Source organism: Tenrec ecaudatus, chromosome 12 (assembly GCF_050624435.1).
Source record: "Tenrec ecaudatus isolate mTenEca1 chromosome 12, mTenEca1.hap1, whole genome shotgun sequence".
Lineage (NCBI taxonomy): Eukaryota > Metazoa > Chordata > Mammalia > Afrosoricida > Tenrecidae > Tenrec > Tenrec ecaudatus.
The window spans coordinates 82,460,697-82,484,032 of NC_134541.1; the positions used below are offsets into that span (position 1 = coordinate 82,460,697).

Genomic DNA, 23,336 nt, shown 5'->3' on the forward strand with positions numbered 1-23,336 from the left:
AAGTGGGCACATCTTCAGAGCCCCACGCCCATGCTAGTGTCTGAGGGACACCTGCCTCCCTGAGTTACAATTCCAGCCCCTCCACTGGCTAGCACTATGAGCCTGGGCAAGCGCCTTACTCAAAGGACCCAGCTCATCATTTGTAACAGGAGACTATGTGAACACTTGGCATGCGGGGCAGTTCTGAGGGTTTAATGAAATAATGCTTGAGACGTATTATTATTATTTAACCTGCCCTTATGATTGCTAGCTGTCATCTAGCTGTTCCCTAGCCCTGACTCATGGTGACCCCATGAACAATGGGATCATACATATGTGCTCCATGGGCTTTTCATATGCTGATTTTCAGAAGCATATAACCAGGCCTTTCTTCCTATTGTTGATGTTAGGTGCCACCAAGCTGGTGTCGACCCATAGCGACCTTATCCACAAGAGAACAAAACACTGCCTAGTCCTGCACCATCCTCACAATCTTTCCTTTGTTGAACCCACTGTGGTGGTCACTGTCAATCTATCTCCATGAGGTCATTCCTCGTTTTCATTGCCCCTCTACTTTACCGAGCAAGATGTCCTTCTCCAGGGAATGGTCTCACTGGACAACATGCCCAAAGTATGTGAGATGAAGTCTTGCCATCCTTGCCTCTAAGGAGCAATCTGGCCAGTCTTCTTCCAAGATAGAGTTGCTTGTCCTTTAGGAATCCATGGACATGGATTTGGTCATGAAGATTTCATTATTCTTCCCCAGCACAACAATTCAAATGCATGGATTCTTCTTCGATCTTTCTAATTCAATGTCTAACTTTTGCAAGCATATGAGGCAATGGCTTGGGCTAGGCATACCTTAGACTTCAAAGTAACCTCCGTAATTTTCATCACTCCAAAGAAGTCTTGTGCAACAGATTTACCCAATGCAATGCATCATTTGATCTATTGACTGCTGCTTCCACGAGCATTGGTTGGATACAAGCAAGACAAAATCTTTGACAACTTCAATCATTTCTCCATTTATCACAATGTTACCTATTGAGCCAGATGTGAGGATTTTGGTCTTCTTTATATTGACTTCTAATCCACACTGAAGGCTGCGCTCTTTGATCTTTATCAGCAAATGCTTCAAGTACTCCTCAGTTTTAGCAAGCAAGGTGGTGTCATCTGCATATCACAGGCTGTGAATAAGCCTTCCTCTGATCTTGATCCCTCTTTCTATAACCCAGCTTCTTTGTAGACTCGCTCAGCACTCTACATAAGTATGGTGAGAGGCTACAACCTTGAAGCCCGCCCTTCCTGTTTAAAGCAGGTGGTATTCCCGTGTTCTCTTCCCACAACTGTCCCTTCATCCGTACACAAGTTCTGAATGAGCACAATGAAGTGGTCTGGAGTTCCCATTCTTCTCAAGACTATCCATAGTTTGTTATGATCCACCCAGCCGAATACCTTGGCATAGTCAATAGAACACAAGTAAACATCTTTCTAGTATCTCTGCTTTGACGAAAATCCATCTGACAAATCCCTTGTTCCATGTCCTCTTATGAATCTTGCCTGAACCTCTGGCAGCTCCCTGTCAATGTACTGCTGTAAGCATTGTTGGGTGAGCTTCGGCAAAATGCTACTTGAATGTGATGTCAATGATACTGTTGTAGTAGAAGGGCAGCAGAAACGAAGAAGGCCCTCAACGGGACGGATTTATCCCATGGCTGCAACAATGAGCCGAAGCATCAGCCAGTTGTCAGAATGGCACAGAACCAGGCAGTGTGCATAAATAAGGTCATTATGGATCAGAGCCAACTCCAGGGTGCCTAACAACAACAACAACAACAACAACATAATTTGAGCATTCTGTTGGATCACCTTTCTTTGAAATGGGTACAAATATGGATCTCTTCCAGTCAGCTGGCCAATTACCTGTCTTCCAAATTTCCTGGCATAGACTTTAAGACCTCAGACACTATGCTTTCTGACAGTCAGGCACCATCTAGTTTCTTCGCCACACAGCCACCCATATCGTCAGGGATCTCTTCATGAGGAAAGGACAGTGGGTGAGGCTTTAAGTAAGTCTACGTGCAAGAAGCACACTAGCCTGAGGGATCCAAGGGTTGTAAATAATAAGATCCAAATTTGAAGAAGGGAATGGAGCAAAGCTTAAATTGGGAACGCGTGGTTTACAGAAAGCTATAGATGATGATGAAACCACAAACTTCATTTGCCGTGGTGACACATGGATTAAGTCTCCGGTGAATACCCTCTGGCCATGGCTGAGGGATGTGAATAGTCTTGTTATCAGACAGAGACCTTTGTAAAGTTGATTGTGGCAGATGCAGTTAGCTTAAAATGTAATATCATTTGATCTCCCTTTTGATGCATTTTAAAGTTGTTTAAAGCAGCAAGGGGAAGAGTAAATACATATAAATTAAGTCTCTGGTGAATACCCTCTTGGTTGAGGGGTGTGAATAGGCTTGCTAGTTTGTAGAGTGCAGTGGAAAGTAGATTATTACAGATGCAGGTAGATGCAGGTTAAAATTTAATATCTTATCATTTGATCTCCCTTCTGACCCATTTTAAACATGTTCTAGTTTTTAATATTTTCTACTTTCTTTTCAATTGAGTCTTCCCTGTTTTAATTTGCTATTGTTCTTAGATGTTTTTGTTGTTGTTTGTGTATTTTTCTCTGTATATGAAATCCAGGAGAGATAAACCCAGCGAGACAATAACTAGATTGATGGTTTCATAAGGGATAGCCGTGGAGTCTAAGGAGAAATGTGGAGCTAATAACAATGAGTACAAAAAAGAAAATGTTCTAAAATTAATTGCGGAGGTGATTGCACAACTCTTCTTAATATGATTGGATTGTGTGATAGCTGAGCTGTGTGCTAATAAAACTGTTTTCAAAAAATGTCCTGGCATGGACAAGTCAGTAGCTTGTTGAAACACTTCAATCGGTGTTCCATCCATTCCTGGAGCTTTGTTTTTGGCTAATGTTTTCAATGCAGCTCGAACTTCTTCCTGCAGCACCATTAGTTCTTGCTTAGATGCTGCCTCCTGAAATGATGGAATGTCAACAAGTACTTTTTGGTACAGTGACTGTGGCTTCTTTCCATCTTCTTTGCTTGCTCGGTGCATCATTTAATATTTTGCCCATAGAATCTTTCAATGCTGCAACTTAAGTCTTCAATTTTTCCTTGAGTTCTTTCAGTTTAAGATGGGCTGAGCATATTCCTCCTTTTCGTTTTTCAAATTCTAGGTCTTTGCACATTTTATTATAATTTTTGGTTTTGTCTTCTCAAACTGCCATTTGAAATTTTTGTTCCGCTCTTTGACTTCATCATTTCTTCCATTTCCTTAGCTGCTCTAATATCAAGAGTATGACATCTCAGAGTCTCTCCTGACATCCACTGTCTTTTCTCTTTTCTATGACCCTTTGCTGTCTTTAAGACCGGTGTTCTTGATGTCCTCCCACAGCTCTTCAGCTCCCCTGTCATTAGTACTCAACGCATCCATCTGTTCTTGAAGTTCAGGTGAGGTAGGCTCAAGGTCATAATTTGGTTCTTGTGGTCTTATTTCAATTTTCTTCAGTTTCAACCTGAACTTAAAAAGGAGATTTGTTTCACAGTCAGCCCTTGGCCTGGTTTTAGCTGCTGATATTAAACTTCTCTGTTGTCTCTTGCCACAATTGTAGTCAATTGTGTATTCCATCTGGGGAAGTCCATGTGTATAGCGCCCATTTAGTTGCATGTGTGTGTGTGTGTGTGTGTATATATAAAACATTTAAAAATCCATTGGTCTTACAAAATTCTGTCATGTAATCTCCTGCTTAATTTCTATCACTGACTATATTTTCCAACTATTATTCCTTCCTCCTTGTTTCCAACTTTTACATCCCAATTGCCATAATTATCAATGCATCTTGGCTGCATATTTGATCAATTTTGGACTGAAGACATTTAGAATTCTTTAATTTCTTTTTTTCCTGACCAGCAAGGCAGTTTTATTTATTTATTTTTCTTTTAAAAATCATGTTATTGGGGACTCGTACAACTCTTATCACAACCCATATATACATCCATTGTGTCAAGCACATTTGTACATTTGTTGCCATCATCACTCTCAAAACATTTTTTCTACTTGAGCCCTTGGTATCAGCTCCTTGTCCCACCCCCCACTTTCCCTCATGAACCCTTGATAATTTATAAATTATTTTTCATGTCTTACACTGCTTAATGTCTCCCATCACCCACTTCTATGTTGTCCAGCCCCCAGGGAGGGGGTTATACGTAGATCATTGTGATTGGTTCCTCCTTTCCCCCCCCACTTTCTCCTTACCCTTCTGGTATTGCTCCTCCCATTATTGGTCCTGATGGGAGAATTGTTTAATTTCTTCAACACTAGCTTTCATGGTTGGTACACACATTTGAATGGTAGTTGTAGTTACTGGATTTCTTTGTATTTGGATAGATGTAATCCTACCACCCACAGCACTGCACTTCAAGATAGATCTTGAGATGTCCTGTTTGACAATGAATGTGATGCCTTTCTTCCTAGTCTATCTGAGTCTAGAAGGTGCTCTGAGACCTGTCTATCATTCAGGACTTCACAAGCCTCTACCGACAGGCAGATAGTGGCTCCCCATGAAGGGCATCAAGAGATCTGGAACTAAATCTAGGTCTCTGAACAGAAGGCAAGAATTGTAACCTGGAACCAACATAACCTAATAGCGCCCCCTAAAATGGGGTTGAATTCCTGCTCTGAACACATCACGGTTCTACGTAGTAGTTTTTAATATGTTGTGAATGATGGTATGGACATGCATGGAGTAGCCTGTGCTGGGGGACTTGGCTGGAAAGAAACAGGAGCTAGTCATGTCCAGATCCACAGCTGTCTGTTGGTCCTTTCCCTCCCAGAAGAATCACCAAGAGAAGGGCCGTAACCCTCTGCTGAGATCTCCCCAAACAAGGGCCCTTTGCTTATTTCAGACATAGAAAGGAAGACAGAGTCCAATCAGGGCGTGGAATCTTGAGGAGAGCCATCAAGGATTCAGCTCCCACCATCAAGGGCCTGGGTGGGCCTCTCCTGTACAGCAGTTAGGCAGGCCCAGATCCCACAAATCATCTGGGGATCTCACTAAATGCAGCTCTGTGGTGGGGTCTGAGAACCTGCATTTCTAGCAAGCTTCCAAAATTGTTGATGCCATTCTCCCTGCCATCCATGAAGTATCAGAGACCTTCAGCTTGCCATGGTACTTACTTCATGGTAATATCATAGGTCACAACCATGACTAGAACTCTCACAAATCCTGGAAGAGCCCCAAACCCACCCTAAGTGTACCCTCAGCTTCCAACAGCTGGAGAATACTACTACATAGATTTCATATTTTCAAGGATCCCATTTCTATTATATATAGAAAATAAAGTTAGTGCAATGAAAAAGTAATAGGAAGAAAACCATGTATAATCTCACGACCATATTAAAACAAATGTTATTCCTCCTTCCCAGATTCCAAAGCCATCTCTGCCAGTGCACTGGTATGTGTGTGGCAGGGGTGGGGGTGGGGGGGTTGGGGGGGCATTCTTCCCATAAGCAAGAGCTGCCCCGTAGGCTGTCCTGGTATAGGGACACCTGGGTTGTCCTTCATCTTCTGGTCCCCACCCGTCCCACAGGTGTGATGCCCAGTCCACAGTGTCTGAAGCCCTCACCCAGACCTCTCCTGGGCTCGAAACAGAGCGTTAAGCCACTGAGGAGGAGGCAGAGGTGGGGGTGGAGGAGGGGAGCACATCTGGAGTCCTGGCCCTGAAGCCTGCATTTCTTCACTATGAGTGTGAGGAGAGGGAGCCATTTGGAGACTACTGGCCCATCACCATCCGGCCACAAGTGGAAACTGGATTTACCCCTGCGGGAGACTGTTAGGGACTTGAAGTTACAGAACCTCATTTGGGGGTCCAGAACCCCATCCATCCCCACTCCAATTACTTGCTCCACACATGGTCTAGACTGCGTGTCTGTTCTGTTCGCACCAGTCAATCTTGCCTTGGAGCAGAGGGGATAAGAAGGGTGTAAAGGGGGGTCCAGAATTCTGTGGCCAGATATTCACTTGAGGAACAATTATGAGCCGGGAGTAGGAAGACTGCCCCACTCCCCACCCACCTTGTCCCACCCACAGAAGCAGGTCCGAAGGGAATCCATCGGCTGCCTTACCTGGGGGCAGTCTTTGATGTAGTGTCCCTTGTTGAAGCAGAGGTGGCACAGGTAGTTAGGCGGGGGCCGCTTGCTGGGCTTGCGGGCCTCAGAAGTGAGGGTCAGGTCGGCGAAGTGCTCAGTGAGGGAGTTGAGGCCATCCGCGATGTTGTTGAGAGAGCCGTAGGGCGAGACACTCTTGTACACACTGTTGCTCAGTGCCTAGGAAGACGGAGACTGTAAGGCTTCTGGAAGCCTGAGCACTTCCATGCCACCCTCCCAGCACCCTGCCGACACACACAAAACCATGCTGAACCTTCAGTAGCCACCAGCAGGAAGGCTGTGACAGGTCACAGGGGTAATACCAGTTATCTTGTGCCTGGTCATGAGGATGACGACAGCCGCAACAATAACGATGATTAATATCACTAGTTCTGTCTTTCACACATTGCCAGGGGTAGAAAGGTAGAGCAGAAAGTAGTCTGTTAGAATCAGGGCTGTGCCACTTACGGTGATTTTAGGCAAGTCACTAATTTTTGGGTTGACTCAGTTTCCCCATCTTGTAAGGAAGAGGAAGTTGACTTACAGCACTGTTTCTATTTTACCAGAAAGGGGGCGAGGGTGGTGGTGGGAATGGGATCGGAGTCCAGCCCTCATCGGGTCCCTAGGCAGCTCAGTGGCTTTCCTGCACTATGAGGCCTGTGCCTGTGGGTCCCAGTCCAGGCCACTTTTTTGGGAGTCTGCAGAGGGAAGTCACCCACCTCTCCCTCCTTTCTCACCTCCAGATGATGGGAACCAGACGTCTTGCCTGGCTTCAGAGCATGGAAGGCCCAGGCCCCTTCTACTGTATACAGTCTGTATTTAACAGGAGGGGCTGGCCACACTGGAATTTAGTGAAGGTGGAGTCTGCAGTGAGGCTGACAGGGGCCAACGCGAAGGCTAGAAAGAGGCAGCTTCCCCCGTGGCCCAACCCAGGGGTCCAAGAAATGCAGGACTGTGTCATGGACACTGGGAAACCTTTGGCCTGATAATAGAAGTAAGGCATTTTCCTGGTAGTTCCAAAGTTGATAGGGTCTCAGGACCCCTGATGCGAGGGAGGAGCTCCCTTAAAAAGATGAGGCAGATGGGAACCTAGACGGCCCCTTGAGGGAAGGGCAGGGAGGGAGGAAGTCAGGCTTGCCCCAGGGCATCAGATGCCCCCTCAGGACAGAACCTAGCACTCAGGCAGGATCCCTAGCCTCACCAGGCAGTCTTTATATTGCACGTGGCCCTCCCCTGCTGGGCAGTGACACAGCCCTCATCTCCTGGTGCCATCGCTGTCTCTGGCCCTTGAGTATCCTGCTGCTGTAGGACTGAAGCAGTCCTTTCCACCTCTGTGCCCCTATTACCTCCTGTGTACAGGGGGATATTTGTCCTGGGATATTAAAGACAGACACTGCATATAGGCAGCCTAGGCCCAACACACTGCTAACCTATTGTGATTAGGGACAGGACTCAGTGGTTCCTAATGGCCACCTCTGCTCTCTCACTGCCCAGTCCTTTATAAAATTCTGGGATGCATTAAACCCAGGACCAGCGGAAGAGACTACATCACACACCTGCTTTCGGTCTCCAGCTCTCTGCTGAGCCCAAGACGGAATGATGTATCCTGAGAGCTAAAAGGCCTTCCAGGACTGGTACCTGTGAGACCGTGATGGGGTCCCTGTGGGCTGGAAACTGGGTTCTACACTCATACACTGAGCAGGTCCTGGGCTCACTGGAAATGTGACTAGGGACTACAGTAGTTGATTCTCACCCCCACAGCTCTTTGAGTCAAGGCCCCCGTTTCACAGATGCTCTAATTATATTTAAATTTTCATCGATTGACCTGAGAAATGTTTAGCAAGTCATTTTCCGACCCACCCAAACAGCTACCTGGGACTGCTTGAAGACCCAGAATCTGCATTGAGAGCTCTTCTGCATCCAGCCTGTCCAACCCACCTGGGTATGGGAACCCCTGAACTTCCTAGCCAGTAAAGTCTTTGCTTATCTTTCTTCTAGAACTCTTGCCAGACCAGGAGGCCCCTTTCCCCAGTAAAGTTGGTCTGAGAGAAGGCGGCAGCATCCCAGTGTGCCAGGGAAAAGATCAGTCAAGAAACTTGAAGCTCCAAGTGGTGTGTGTGACTCACCCTTATGGCTGGGAATACAGTTTTATAAACAACTCCTGTCTGCCCCCGCCCCCAATTTTTCCCCTCTTTTATCTGGATAAGATATTTTGGCACCAAATTGTCAAGAGGAAGGGGAAGTTTAGTAGATGCCAGAAAGTTCACTAATTACACTCTGAAGAACTTCTTGCGGCCCTGGGCCCCACTGCCCACAAACAGCTCCTCAGGCATCCCTGGGCACTGGAGATCTCAGAGCAGGCAACCCTCTCCCTGCAGCTTGGGACCCCACCTACCGCATCATGAGCACTGAAACTGACCCACTGGAAGCTCCATGGACCCAGAGAAAGGAGGCCAGAGTTCCCAGCACCACCACGTAGATACCTCCAGTGTCCTCCATCTGCTCCCCTTCCCTGCCCCCAACTCAAGAAAAACACCACCTTTGAGCAGAAAGGACAGAGAGTGGTCAGTTGATTCAATCTCCTTTCATAATTCGCATAGAGAAACTGAGGTACTGGATACAGAGCCTGGGCAAACAGCCACCAACCAGGCCTAAGGGCCAGGAGCTTTACTGGCCACGCCTGTGCAAAAGGCGGGTGGGGCGTCAAGCTGTTTCCTCTCCCAAGGCACAGAGGAGCTCTGGCCATGGAGGTGACAGGCCAATGGAGACTGTACAGGGCAAAGCAGAGGTCAGTACACAAACGTTCCCTCCCTTCCAGCCATGGAGCTGAGGGCTGGCACCTGGGGTCTCCCATATGGCAAATGGAGGGGAAGAGGAAGGTGAATGGCATGGTGACCCCAGTCCTGCTTTCTTTGTGTCCAGATCCCCAGCCTCCAGAGGGCGCTGAACACTCGTGCTTCTAGGCCAGGCTTGTAGGCTCCCCTTACTGGTAAGGTCTGACCCTGCCCCATGGGGCAGCTCCAGGCTGCCTGACTGCTCCCTTGGCTCCGCACTCACTGTCTAACTCTGAACTGCCCTCTCGCCGTCCATCCATCCATCCAACCTTGGGTCCATATCTGACCCTAACTCCAGTTAGGTGGCCGTGGATGAACCGTTCTCTCTTCCTCAAGACCACAGGCTCCAAGGATCAGGAAGAAAAGTATCAATTCAGGTGTTCTTGGAGGGCTCCCCTCTTTTCTAGGGGTCTCTCTGACCTCAACATGCTGGTCTGAAGTTGGGGGAACTTTGTGACCCTGAAGTCTCTTTGCTTATTGTTGCACAGGAGACCCTTCCCCATCTCTCCCACATGGCTGGGCACTGATTCGGCAACACTCTAAAGCACAGGCTACATGAGTCACTTTTGTGTGTCTACTCTTCTTCTGGGTCTGGACGATCAAGGGCAGAGAAAGGCCTGGAGCCCCATCTAACAGATGTGGTAGCCCCATCTCATACCTTGAAGGATTCATGGGCCTCGTGGTTCCACAGACTAAATCCAAGATGTGATTCCTCTAGGTGCTGGTCAAGTGTAACCCCACTCATGTGGTGGGCGGGTAGCCCCTGGTTCATCTGTAGCTCAGATTACCAGCCCTAGGGAAGAGACTACTCCTTCATCCTCCCTGGTCAGTACCCTAGCAGCAGAAAGCCTGGGATCGTCATGCCACATCTGGAGGACTGAGAGTGTCAAACTCCTGCCTGCTGCTGGGGCTTCTCCAAGCTTCTCTCTTGGATATTAGGGGGAAGTTAGCTGGAAGACATGAAAACACTCATTTTTCTCCTACTATGTGTGACATACTTGATCCCTTCCTTCCTTAGTTACACTTGGCCAGACCACTCACTATTCAGCTGGGCATTAGATTCCTCATTTTGTAGAACTGGAAAGTGAGGCTCAGAGAAGTTGAGTAACTTGCCCAAGGTAACATAGTCTGTGTTATCATGATAGTCACACTCAGGCTGTTGTGTTTCAGACCCCACATGGCCTACAAGGCTTGGCTTCCTCTACTGGAAGGGGAGCCAAAGGAAAGTTCTAGGTCCTTGGCATAGCCCTCTTGGCCTGCAAAATAAGGCATCAGCTTCTCTGGGCTGAATGAGGGTGGGCACGGGGGTTGGGGATATGCTGAGGAAAGGGATACAGTGGCAGAAATGTCCAGAGTTGACCCATTTGTCATACTCTTCCCTTCCTTTCCCAAGCCTGAGGACAATGACAGGGGGCAAGCAGGAGTTCATGGAGGTGGCAGATGCTTCCAAAGGCTGCCCAGAAGGAAAAGAGACTGGTGTGGGGAGCAGGAAGGGGCAGCAGACATAGAAGGGCAGGGACAACTGCAGATGAAGTTCATGGCCATAGGTGAAAACATGGGGCTGGCGGGCAACCCCTTGAAGGGCCACTGTAAGAAGCAAGGCTGAATCCTGCTCCATGGGTACTGAGTTGGTCCTGGGAGAAGAACTCTCTGGTTTTAGCTCCCTGGGGGGTGGATCTTTTAATCACCTAAACAAGTGCTTTCTTCTCACCAAAAACCATCTCTATAATCTCTATGGAGCTTGAGTGGTGCAAATTGTTAAGTCATCAGCTGTTAACCAAAACGCTGGAGGTCAAGTCCATGCAGTGTCACCAGGGAAGAAACACCGTTCTCTTCTGACACATGTGGGGTTGCAATGAGTTGCAATCGACTCAACCAATGGCAGCTGGTTTTTATACTTCACACACACACACACACACACACACACACATACACACACACCCTCCTCTCTTTGGAATAAGAAATCATTCATCTTGAAGATGGCCCTACCACTTCTCCACAGAGATAGATCTGCCCTTCTATGCCTAGAGTCTATTGGGGGTTTCAGCCCTCTGGAATCAAAAACACACTGTACACACACAGACAGGGTTGGTCTAGGAGGGAGATAAGGAGACAATAGGTGGGCAAAGCCAGAGCTGGATGATGGAAAATAAAGACACACCTGAGTACAGTCAGCCCCCGGCCTTGAACCTGTTCCGGAGGCGCAAGGAGGTTGCGGGGGAGCTATGACAGAGGTGGTACTCCTTTCTCCCGGGGCCCCCTTTTGGAGCCACGGCCTCTTGGAGGCTTGGGAAATGCAGTTCGTTCATGTACAGTAGAGCCAGAATCAATCAAAGCAGAGGCAGTCTCGTGGGAGGAAAAGGACCGGCTGATGGAGGAGCAGAGGGGGCAGTAAGGCCGATCGGAGAAGACCCATGGGAGACCTCTAGTCCCTTCCTGACCCACTGAACAACTCCAGCTCCCTTTCAGGTCACCACTCACCTGATACACATTCCTGCTTCCTAGCTCTGTGCCCTTTGCCCAGCTCTGAAGCAAGCCCCGGGAACTGGGGGCTTCTTACTCCCAGAGTGTTCTTGGTGGTTGAAAGACGAAAGCACACATCTGAGTATTCCAGGACCAGAGGGACTTAGCATTTAGCCAGTTTGGGCTACCACTGAGGTTTTCAAGACTCAGCTGGCGGATTTGACATAAGCTCTATTGTTGACACAAAGGCCTGTGATCCCCCTGAAATGTCATGTTATCCGAGTACCTAAGTGTATAAACGCTTGCAGTTTGCATTGTAGAGAGGAGGAGCGCTCTCACTGTCTTCAGAATCCCAAAGGGGTCCATAAACAAAAGAGAAGAAGAGTCATTAGCACACCCATTCTGCTCACTCACCCCTGTGAACAAAGAGATCAATCGAAAGATCTTCTGCAAGACTAAACAAATGGTTAAGAAACTGAGTCACAAGCATGGAGACTAGAGAGGTGAGCATTTCAGCCCAAACCATTCATTCATCCAGTCAACAGCAAACGTGATCAAAGTCCCTAGTATGTTCTAGACGAGCCGTTCTCAACCTGTAGGTTATGATCCCTTTGGGGGTCAAATGACCCTTTCACAGGGGTCTCCTGATTCATAATAGTAGCAAAATTACAGTGATGAAGTAGCAACTAAAATAATGTTATGGTTGGGGGTCACCACAGCATGAGGAACTGTATGAAAGGGTCACAGCATTAGGAAGGTTGAGAACCACTGTTCTGGACTTTCACTAAGCATCTGACTGGATTCTAGGATGACCAAGTGGGAAAAATACAGGGTTCTTACTCTCAGAGGACTGACAATTTAGTTATCAAAACAAACTGAGAAAGTTAAAGTTTATTGTGCCAACCTGGCCGATAAACACATGAGGGGTTAATTGAAGGACAGAGAGATAAATGGCTCGGTGAGCCTCACCTTTCTAGTTCTTGGGTCTCTTTCTCTCTGATGGTTGGACTTTCTGCAAGACATACCTGAGGAGAAGCCACATGAACCTACCCTGATGCAGCTCTGGGTGTTGGAGCAGCCGTGTGGAGACCCCTGACAGCGTGAGATGCTTACATGTTCACTGACTCGACTTTCCTCCTGCAGTCGGCATCATTGTGTGTGCTCTGTGAGATGGAGGAGGACTTTGTGGATTGGTGTCGGATATATGGGCTAATGTTGGATTTATGGGCTTAGACAGCACTGGGTTGGGATGCTTTCTTAATGTACACTTACCCTTTATATAAAACTCTTTCTTTACATATGAGTTTCTGTGGATTTGTTCCTGTAATGTACCCAGACTAACACACAGACACATATGTTGCAAATTATCAGCAAGAATAATGATTATAACATGCTTTGCCAGAAGCAAATACAACAGGTCTATCCCAGGGACACAGAATCCGGAAGAAGTTTGCTTCCCATAGTAATCTAGTAAAGCTTTATGACCATAGAGAAATTGGAATCTGTTAAGGGTAGAGAATGGCTTTTTGCCACTCAAGTGCAAAAGTTTGGACAAGTGGAACTATTTTGTATTTTTAGAACGCCTTAAAACTAGGTGAGAGCCAACCTGGGGACCAATGTAAGATGAGCCCCAGGGAGAATTGGTAGATGGAACACAGAGCGGCAGTTACAGCATCTCCTGTAGATTTGAGTAAAGGGTGGAGTCTAGCCTGTCAATCAGGTCATAGCCAATCGTGCCTCTGTGTGGGCATGGCTTTCCCCTGAGGATTCTGTGAACTTCCGTCTTCCTCCCTGGAGGCGGAACACACTCTAGTTGTTTCATCTTCCTGCTGACAAGCCACATGGAGCAATGAGTCTACCCCAAGCCCTGGAGTGAGAGCGAGTGTCTCTGGATTTGTCTCTCTAGTCAACCCAGACTAACACATGGACTAACACAGAAACAGTCTAGATCTTGTTGTGCCACTAACTTGCTGGAGACTTGTCAGGCCTCTGTTTTCATTTTTGTACAAAGAAGCCACGAAGAATTATCAAGAATAAGATGCCACCCAAGAGGCTACTCCAGAGGCCATCTTCTCAGCAGGCTCCTGTCTGATGTTGACAGTGCCTGGCCGAGCGGGCCTGCTACTAATCATGACCGGATAATGCTACTCACTCTCTTCCCTCCACTAGACTCATGAGCAACAGGAGGGATGGTTTCTTTTCCTCCCAGCCCGAGGCCCACCCAACCAATGGAATTTAAATGAAAGAGGGCCAGGTTCTCAAATGAGAAACCTTATTGCTCGACTCACAGCTCAGCTTCCCAAGGGCTGCTAAGGGTCTGAAGCATCCTCCAAACTCCTAGCTTGGTGAGAACATCTGTTCCTCCCAGGATGTAAAGTTTCCTCCTGGAAAGCAAGGCTTCCTCCCAACCACAGCACACACAGACCAGAGCAGCAAAGAACAATGATACCCAGCTTTAGCTCCTAAACCCTACCCCTACTTTGGGCTCCAAGGTAGCCAAACTCCTATGATCTGCCAAACATGAGATTTTCCCCTGCACATTCTCACTGGCCAGGTGGCCTTCTGTCAAGAGCACAGGAGACATATCAGACCCTCAGAAAACAGACAAGACCTGGCGGCTTGAATGCAACCCAATCTCTCTTCTACAGGTTCTAGTAGGCATGTCTTTGGGAAAAAGCCAACGGCATTGGTAGAATGCCATTAAACTTCAGGAGACACTGTCCCTGCTGTTCTCAGGTCCCCAGTGGGTTGACCAAAGCAGAGATGAGGAGGTGGTCTTCAGCACAGCAAAAGATGGGGCTAGAACCCTGGGAAGGCACCCAAGTTTATGATGGCTCTTAGAAGAGCTCCCCAGGGATTGGAACTACCCGCCAAGGGAAAGGTCTGCCTCTGTGGGCGCAGCCCTAGGCATTCTCTGGTCAAAGAGAAGAGGAATGGGAAATATGGGGCTGAAGACTGGCCAGCTTTGGCTGTGCGAGTGGGCACTGTGCGTCTCCAGACAAATATCATGCTATTCCCCCCAAACTTATTGTCACTAAACCTTTCCCTCACTGCATGAAGAATTACTAAATAGCAAGTCATATCTGTTCATGGAGCAAGCGGGAAGAAAATGGCTGCATGGACACTGACTGACTGGAGTGAGAAAGTCACAGAGACCATTAAGGGGTTCAGAGATGATCCCGGAGGGGGTCTGGTTACCGGGACCCAAGAGCTAGTGTTCCACAAAGGAACAGCTTTGCTTTTCCCAAGGAGGAACCCCATAGTTCCACACTACTACAGATTTAAATTTCAAACAAAACTTGGCAGGAAGACACACACACACACACACACACACACACACACACACTCCAATCTGGCCCAAGCCCCACTCCCTCAGAGAACTGCCTTCTTTGGGTATCTGCAGAAGGAGGGGCAGCTCACTCAAGGGCCTTGGGAATCCTTCTCCAAAGACACGTTTCGTTGTTGCCAGAGATTTAGAATTTTGAACCTAGAGTTCATAGTCAGCCTGAGGCTGTATGCAAAATTGTATGAACATATATATGCACACATATATGTGTGTATATGCATATGATAAACATGTTTCTACAAGCTTTTGACAGCTTCTCATAAGATCTGAGAGCCCAAGCACTACCTCAATGCAAGAACACTTTGTTCTAATAAACTGGCATTCCATGATACTCACCTTCCCCACACGTTTGCTGAAGACAAATGCATAAGCAAATGTGGTGATAAAAAGCTGATGGTGCCCGGCTATCAAAAGATATAGCATCTGGGGTCTTAAAAGCTTGAAGGTAAACAAGCGGCCATCTAGCTCAGAAGCAACAAAGCCCACATGGAAGAAGCACACCAGTCTGTGTGATCACAAGGTGTCGAAGGGATTAGGTATCAGGCATCAAAGAACAAAAAGTCATATCATTGTGAATGAGGGGGAGTGCGGAGTGGGCACCCAAAGCCCATCTGTAGGCGCCTGGGCATCTCCTTAAAGAAGGGTCTCGGGGAGGAGACGAGCCAGTCAGGGTGCAGTATAGCAACGGTAAAACATACAACTTTCCTTTAGTTCCTAAATGCTTCCTCCCCTCCCCCCACTATGATGATCCCAATTCTACTTTACAAATCTGGCTAGACCAGAGGATGTACACTGGTACAGATAGGAACACAGGGAATCCAGGACAGATAAAACCCTCAGGACCAATAATGAGAGTAGTGATACGAGGAGGGTAAAGGTAAGGTGGGAGGATAAAGGGGGAACAGATCACAATGATCTACATATAACCCCCTCCCTGGGAGATGGACAATAGAAAAGTGGGTAAAGGGAGACATTGGACAGTGTAAGATATGACAAAATAATAATAATTTATAAATTATCAAGGGTTCATGAGGAAGGGGGGAACGGGGAGGGAGGGAGAAAAAATGAGGAGCTGATGCCAAGGGCTTAAGTGAAAAGCCAATGTTTTAAGAATGTTGAGGGCAACGAATGTACAAATGTGCTTTACACAATTGATGTATGTATGGATTGTGATAAGAGTTGTATGATTTTTAAAAAAGATCTGAGAGTCATGTGTTGAGATTAGTACCAAAGACCTTGGTACAATATCTGCGGTGAGAGTCTATGAGGGACAGGGCCCAGTTTCTAGACTTATAGACCTTGGAAAGCCACCCTCACGGTCCTTGGGTACACTGAGAGTCCAAGCCACTATCCACTGCTAGTTCCTGCACACACATAAACCCTGTGATCTCCCTTTTCCCTGTTCCCAGGATTGGAGCTCCACTCAGAACTCTGGGATTGTCTTCAACATCCCAAATGAGGCTTGATGGGCACAATAAGTTTCCATGGCCCCATGTCTGCACCGCCACCCCCACCAAATCCCAGCTGCATTCGTGTTGTTTTGCTAAGTGTGGTGGGAACAGCCTGGAGGTGGCGCAGGAGGGAGTGGGCTCTTGGCATAGAAACCAGCACAGACAGGCCTCGGTCAGTGGTCAGCATGCGAGTCACATCCGCAGGCACTGCCACTAGGCCGGCCAAGCCGCCAGCCGAATGGTACCACAGCTAGACCCCGAGTTCCCTTGTAGTCTCGCTGCTCTATAAGCCCCTGGGTAGGGAGTTGTTGGTTTTTTTTCCTTGTTTTCTCTGGCAATGGCTATTTGGGGGCTCTATTAGTTCACCATTTAAGTCTTGGACAAAGGAAAGGCCTGTCCCCAGGAGCACAGCTGGGGCTCCAAGAGGGGTTAGGAGGCAAAAAGAATTGGGGGTTTAGGGTGAGTGAGTGAGCCTGAAACCAAGCAACCCTTTGAGAAGTCAGCAGTCACTGCTAAGTGAAGCAAGCCCTTCTTGTCCCCTCAACCTCAGCCTATCTGCAGGTAGGTCCTCTCCTGTGTATACAACCCTCAACCCCCATATGTATCACCCTGGGGGATGGGAGAGTCTAACGTTAACATACGGGTAAATCGAAGCCCAGGAAAAGACAGAAATGTCTCAGTCATGTCATGAGACTTTTCTATTCATTGTCATAGAACGCCTTTACCAGTGCTACACTGGCCACAGAAAGGGGGCGTGTATCTTTATGGGGAAACTAAGGCAAGTAGCAGGGAAGTGGCAAGCAGCAATGCTCACCAAGAACTCGGCTGATACCCGGGCTTCCAGGAATCCCCAAGAAGAGTACAACACCCTAGTGTGAGGAGTGTCTTAATGGTCAAACGTTCCCAGGCTGTCTCAGAAAAGACACAAAAACAGGAAATAAGACCATCATGGAGTACGGGCAGAGGGAGGCCAGTAGAGACTGATTAGGGGGTTCCACTTAACCGACAGGCCTCGCCTACCCTCCTCCCTGAGTGAGGCGGCCCCTGAGACTTCTCTAGCACCCCCACCAAATCACCCACCATTCACACTGTATAGTTTTGTCTGTCTACTTCTCTGTGGCCCCCATCAGCTTATGGTCCAACCTGAACGTAAATAAAAAATACTGGGTAAGAGAATGAAAAACCAAAAATAATTTGATCATGAGGAACCACCTCACAAACAGTCCTCCAAAGTTATGGTCACCTGAACCCAGTATCCCACAGGGAGGTAGGCCAGTCTCTTATAATAGAGAGAGCCCTAGTCAAGAGCAATTCCTCACACAGAGGGGGGCTTTACCCTTTCTCCCTGCACAGATGAATGTCTCTCCCAGCTCAGGTCTCTCTACTGCTCCCTCTTGGCAAGCATGACACATTACCTCTAACCACACAAGTCACCCACTCCTCCCTCAACTGGGCTAGGACTTGCCCACCTCTGGGTATTAGGCCAGTGAACATGTCTCCCCTGGACAGGGGCCAGGGCACACCCTAGTCCCAGGCTTGGCCCACAATAGGAGTTTAGTAAATAAATGCAAAGTCATTTGAGTCTACTGAGGTTAAATAGGTCCACCCCTTATAGCCTACTCTTATCCCCACCACCATCATGCACACCTTCTCCTCCAACTCATGCTGGCAGACAAAAACTCAAAACCAAACAAACAAAATCACTGCCAGCCAGTCCAGGCCGACTCATAGCGACTGGAGATGATAGGGTAAACTACCCCCATGAGATTCCAAGATCGTAATTGCTAGAAACCCTAGTCTTCTACTCTTCCATTGTGAGGGGCAGATCTCTTTAAACTGACCGCATAAAGAAAAGGGACCCCAAGTTGTGAAACCCATGTGCATTCCCACTTTGCAGCAAGGAGAACGAAGGACACAGAAGCGTCAGCAACTAATTCCCAGAGGCACTCAGGGGTCTGTGTCGTGGGGAAGGCTGGTAGCTGGGGAGATTCTCCAGAGATTCCTCAAAGGGGCTGGCAGGTCCTGGCCATTTGTGTTTCTGTTGAGTCTGGCCAGATGCACTGCCCCCATCGACTTTGTAACAGAATCCACTGAACAGGCGGACTTTGCGAGCAACTAGCACAGGTTTCTGGGGAAAGCACTGGGCAGCTGGAAGCTCTCCCCCTACTCCCCCAACTTCCAAGAGCGCAGGATTTCCCTTTCATTTCCTTCCAGACTCAGGCTCGGGAAGGGGGATGGGGGGGACACGCACAGTCTGTGGGGTCAAGCCCTCAAAAAGCCACTTCCTATTTGGCTAGGGGGTGGGGATTGGGGGCAGAGAGGACTGGCTGGAGGATATGGTTGAGGGTCCGAGGGTGAGAACCGCAAGAAAATCTGTCGGAGTCACTGTTCCCCACAGGGCCCTTGGGGTGGGGACAACTGAGAGCAGGGGGGGAAAACCTTTGTAGGCGCTTATAGAGGAGCTGGGAGTAGAATCTGCATTCTGGGCCCTAGCCTGTGGCAGCGGCGGGGGCTGGGGGGGGAGCAGGGGATGGGGCTAGGCATGGGTGGGACACTTAGAAGGGGCTCCCCGCCCTGGCCTTGCCCCCGAGCTGTCTGGAGAGAAGCCCCTACTTTGGAGCAGGGAGCCCAGCCTGGGAGAGGGACAGAAGGGCCCCGCCCGCCTGGCCCTGGGCTGAGCTGGGCTCTGGGCTCATCCAGGAGGTGACGTGCTCCCGGCGCCCGGGGGACTTCGGGAGGCGAGTTTGGCAGAACGGAGTCAAGCCAAGCCAAGCTGGGTCAGGCAATACAGAGCCAGCTCCGGCGAGGGCAGAAGAGCGAGCAGATCGCAAACCACCTGGAGTGGAGGGGTGGGAGGCGGGGGCGCGGGCGCGGGCGCGCGGAGGCACCCACCTCTCGGCGCTGCAGCTGGAGGAAGCTGGTGAGATAGCTGGAGTGTAAGGGCGAGCCCAGCTGCTCCGGGCGACCCTTGCTGAAGGCCAGCTCCGGAGGCGCGCCGCCCGGGGGTGGCTCCGGCCGGAAGGCATCGAAAGCGCTCGCCTGGTGCGTGTCCTGCAGCGACAGGTAGACCCAGTTGAGGAGCTGGGCCGGCTGGTACACCGAGGCGGCGCTCGTGTCGATGGCAGACAGCAGGCTCATTTTGGGGCCGCGGCCCCTCCCCGGCCGCCCGACGGAGCCCCCCCCCGCCCCCGCCCAGAGGAGGGGCGGGCACCGGGGAGCCCGCGCTCACAGCCCGGCGCCCAAGGCCGGACAGCGGTTGCCCCTCGCCCGGCGCCTCCCGCGCAGCCCGCGGCCGCCGTCGCCACCACCTCCCGCGACTGCCGCCGGGCGCAGGCGGGCGCAGGAAGCAGCCTGCGAAAGTTGGACGCGAAACTTTTGGCCCCGCCCCGCGGCGCCGCCCGCTCCTCCGGCCCCGCCCGCCCGCGCGCCCCGCTATCCGGCTCCGCACCGACCGCTCTTCGGCCGCCGCTCCCGGGGCGGGGTCCATGCCCCCCCCCCCCGCGCTCCGCCCCGCCGGCCCCTCCTCGCGCTCCATTCAAAGTGGAGCCGCGGGCGGGCTCCGACGGGAAACGGCGCTCATCTGCATATATAGAGCCCGGCTGGCCGGCCTCCGCCCGCCCGCCCGCCGGGGAGCGCGCCCTACCACGCATCCCCGCGGGCGCCGCCGCCGCCTCTGCCCAAACTTCGCCAGCTGTGTGCTTGCTCGCTCAGTCCTTTCCCCTCTTTTCTCTTCCCTCGTAGAGACACACACACACACACACACACACACACACACACACACACACACACACACACACACACACACACACACACACACACACACACACACACACACACACACACACACCCTCACCCTCCTCTCTCCACTAGCTATCACTGTAGGCCCCTCCCCCTCCCGCTTAATTCCTTCCATCTGCAGAATCGCTTTGCGGGCCAGCTCACCAAGGGGGGCCCCGGGTTCCTGCCCCAGGAATGACTCCCCGCCCCTTTCCCTTGCTTCCCCCTCCCCCATTCCAGCGTCTCCTATTTCGGCTATAAGCTCGCCTGGTCTCCCACCCCAGCACTCCGCGGGGGCCCAGCCCCAGTCCCTGCCCTCCTCTCGCCTCTTGCCCGTGGCTGGGCAGGTCGCCAAGAAGCCAGACGGGGCCTAGGGACAGAAGAAGGAGCCTGTCACCCACTCCTGGATGGCCCAGCTGCTCCTTGTCTGTCTAGGGGGAGCCCTGGCCCCCTGCCTCGCTGGCGCACCCCGGAAGCCCTGGAAGGCTCATCTTCTCAGTCTCACAAGAAGCCATGGAGCCCCTATGCAGCGTCACTGCTGGGAACCCAGGGGTGAGGCCTACCCGCGTGGTGCCCACTCAGCAGAACTGACCTCCTGGTTAGAACCTGTCACCTTGCCCACATCAGACCTGCCTCTGGACTTGTTCTGCTTGGCGTTCCGGTGCCAGCTTGACTACCTTCCAGCGTGGAGCCTGGCCTCTGGAAGCAAGCTGTTTTCTCCCCTTCAAAATAAGGGTGGGTCACCATTCTACCTGCAAGATTGCTTGTGATTTACCAGCTGGAAGCTGGTAACCAGCTTCCTGCCTTTTCATGCAATTATAGCGTAATATTTTTGTTCATCGAAGGCACCGCTCTGCACAGTATATTTTTGTTTCTTGTTAAAACTATTTGCTTAAAGAGAAGGTACACTGTTGTGGGGAATAAATGTGAGAACCATTTCACTTTGGGACATATGGACACTCTCCTGGACTCTCACTTTGAGGTTCTAAGGTCGGGGAGAGGGTAGGATTTAGAATTAGTAACCGAGGCTTTCCCTAGATTTCATATTAAAAACCCTGATATTTAGACAGAGGACATCACACCATAGCCCCCAGGAACCTCAAACTCCAACGTACAGTGGTTGTGGTATCAATTCTAGCTCATATTGATTCTGTGGATGGGAGCAGAACTGCCCCGGTGGGTTTCCAAAGCCCACCTGAGCAGAAAGCCTCATCCTTCTCCAATCTTGCAGCTGGTGTGTTTAAACTGCCAGCCTTGCAGTTAGCAACCCAACTTGTTACCCAGTAGGCTACCAAGCTTCCTGGTCTGCCTCTGGTTCCCCGTCCACTCACTGTAGACTGTAAATATTAGTTATTTAGGGTTCCGGTGGTAAGCCATATGGATAAGCAGTCGTGGGATTCAAATAATTTAACAACCAGTCCCATACCCTAATAACAGTTTTAAGTATAAAAAAAGATATACTAAAAGGTAGTCTATTATTTCATATAGTTAATATCTAACTAAGAACAATAAAAGAGGTATACACAACTAGATTATATTATAAGAAAGTTTGAAATATTAATGAAAAATATTAAGTATTACCTGACAAAAACTGTGATTTAGATATTTCCATATTGCTTCTTGATTGGTGTCCTCACTTGCAATATTCTTTGCTTTTATCTGAGCATCATTGGCTATGGGATTTATCCGTAACAATCTTTTCACTGTAGGACTGGGATCCCATTCCTTTACAGCAGTGGTTCTCAACCTTCCAAATGCCACCACCCCTTTATGTTCATCTTTGAAAAACCTCTTTCTGCTTCTGCTGAACTTGCAGCAATTCTTCTGGAAATATGTTTAGCTCTTTGAACACTTTTAGGAATTGCATAGTTCACTCATAATAGCTTGTGGGGATTGGGGGGAAGCGTAGCACAAAGCTGAAATGAATGACTGCTTGTTACCCTCTGGTTGTTCGGCACTTGATTTTTATGTTATATGTTTGTTTCCTGAAGTAACAAACACAAAATAATGAAAATGTAGTATTTCATCAACACTATAAGGAGCTTTAGGTTAGTCCGGGTAGACTAGAGAAACAAATCCATAGAAGCTCATATGTGTATAAGAGGGAGTTTTATATAAAGGGGAAATGTGCATTAAGAAAGCATACTACCTAGTCCAGTCCAAGCCTTTAAGTCTGATATCAGCCCATATGTCTGATACCATTCTATAAAATCCTCTTACAAACTCACGAAACACATGCAATGACACCGAATGCAGGACAATCACAGGCCAGTGGGTAGAAAGTCTTTGGATCCAGTGGTGTTGTAAGCATCTCAGCGACTGGCAGGGATCTCTACGTGGCTCATACAGTTCCCAGGGCATGGAGTCTATCAGCGTACTGCCATGTATCTTGTCAGTAGTGTGTCTCTCAGGGAGTGAGCAGAGAGAGTCTCTCCCGCCTCCAAGGAGGAAATTCAGGAATTTCCAGAAATCTCAGGAGAAGGCCAGGCCCACACAGAGACCTCATTGGCTATGATCCGATTGACAGACTAGACTCCACCCCTTCACTCTTAATCCTCCCAAGTCCCAAACTGACACCAGATTATGTAACTACCACAAGCTTTATGAAGTGAATACATAAATATTACAAGCATAGTTCCGTCTATTTTTTCTACGTATGGACAGAATGAACATTACTACAGGTTCTTAGAATAAGTTGTGTAGATGAAAATTCAAAAAGATTAAGGAACATAAATTGGTTATTTCTACATTGGGTAACTTCCCAGACTTCGAGAGAACTCTGATTACAATGAAATTTAAAAATCAGATCACTGAACTCAACAAAAAATTAGGTATCTGTCTGCTGAACCTGTGCGGACTGGCTGAATCCCAGCCCTGTGTATAAGGCAACAAAAGCACAATTAATGTGCTGTCCAAACTGAATGCTTCTGCCATACTTCTCAGACTGAAATCACCAATGTGGCACTTGCTTAGAGGGGTACTTTTCCTCGAATTCCTAGCTCTCTCGTCAACACCAAAGATCTTTTTGTCAAGCACCACTTGATGCTGTGAGAGTGCTCACACTATGTGGTAACTACACTCATGGTCTCTTCTACTTTCTCCTCTCTCCCCTCGCTGTATTTCCTACACATGGCCTGTTGCATTGGGGATGTTCCAAAATGTTTACCAGATTGAAAGATGGGTGGATAGCCAGATTGTGCTCCTCTATAAAATCCAAATAGGTCCCTGGATGGTATAATGGCTTGTATTCAACTGCTA

The 23,336-nt window shown here is 49.0% G+C and overlaps 1 protein-coding gene across 2 annotated transcripts in view; it reads right to left on the reverse strand.

Moving 5' to 3' along the window:
• ZCCHC24 (zinc finger CCHC-type containing 24) overlaps window positions 1–19,626 on the reverse strand; it is a 99,861-nt gene extending 80,235 nt beyond the window's left edge. The window contains exons 1-2 of one of the 2 annotated variants that reach the window (XM_075564205.1): window positions 19,194–19,620; window positions 6,187–6,387 (exon numbers count right to left, since the gene is read on the reverse strand). In XM_075564205.1, the coding sequence (XP_075420320.1) occupies window positions 6,187–6,387; window positions 19,194–19,439 (447 nt within the window). In that variant the 5' untranslated portion in view covers window positions 19,440–19,620. Of the gene's footprint in view, window positions 1–6,186; window positions 6,388–19,193 lie in introns of both variants that reach the window. The other variant, XM_075564206.1, reaches the window with a different exon arrangement.
• Between the last annotated feature and the right edge of the window lie 3,710 nt (window positions 19,627–23,336).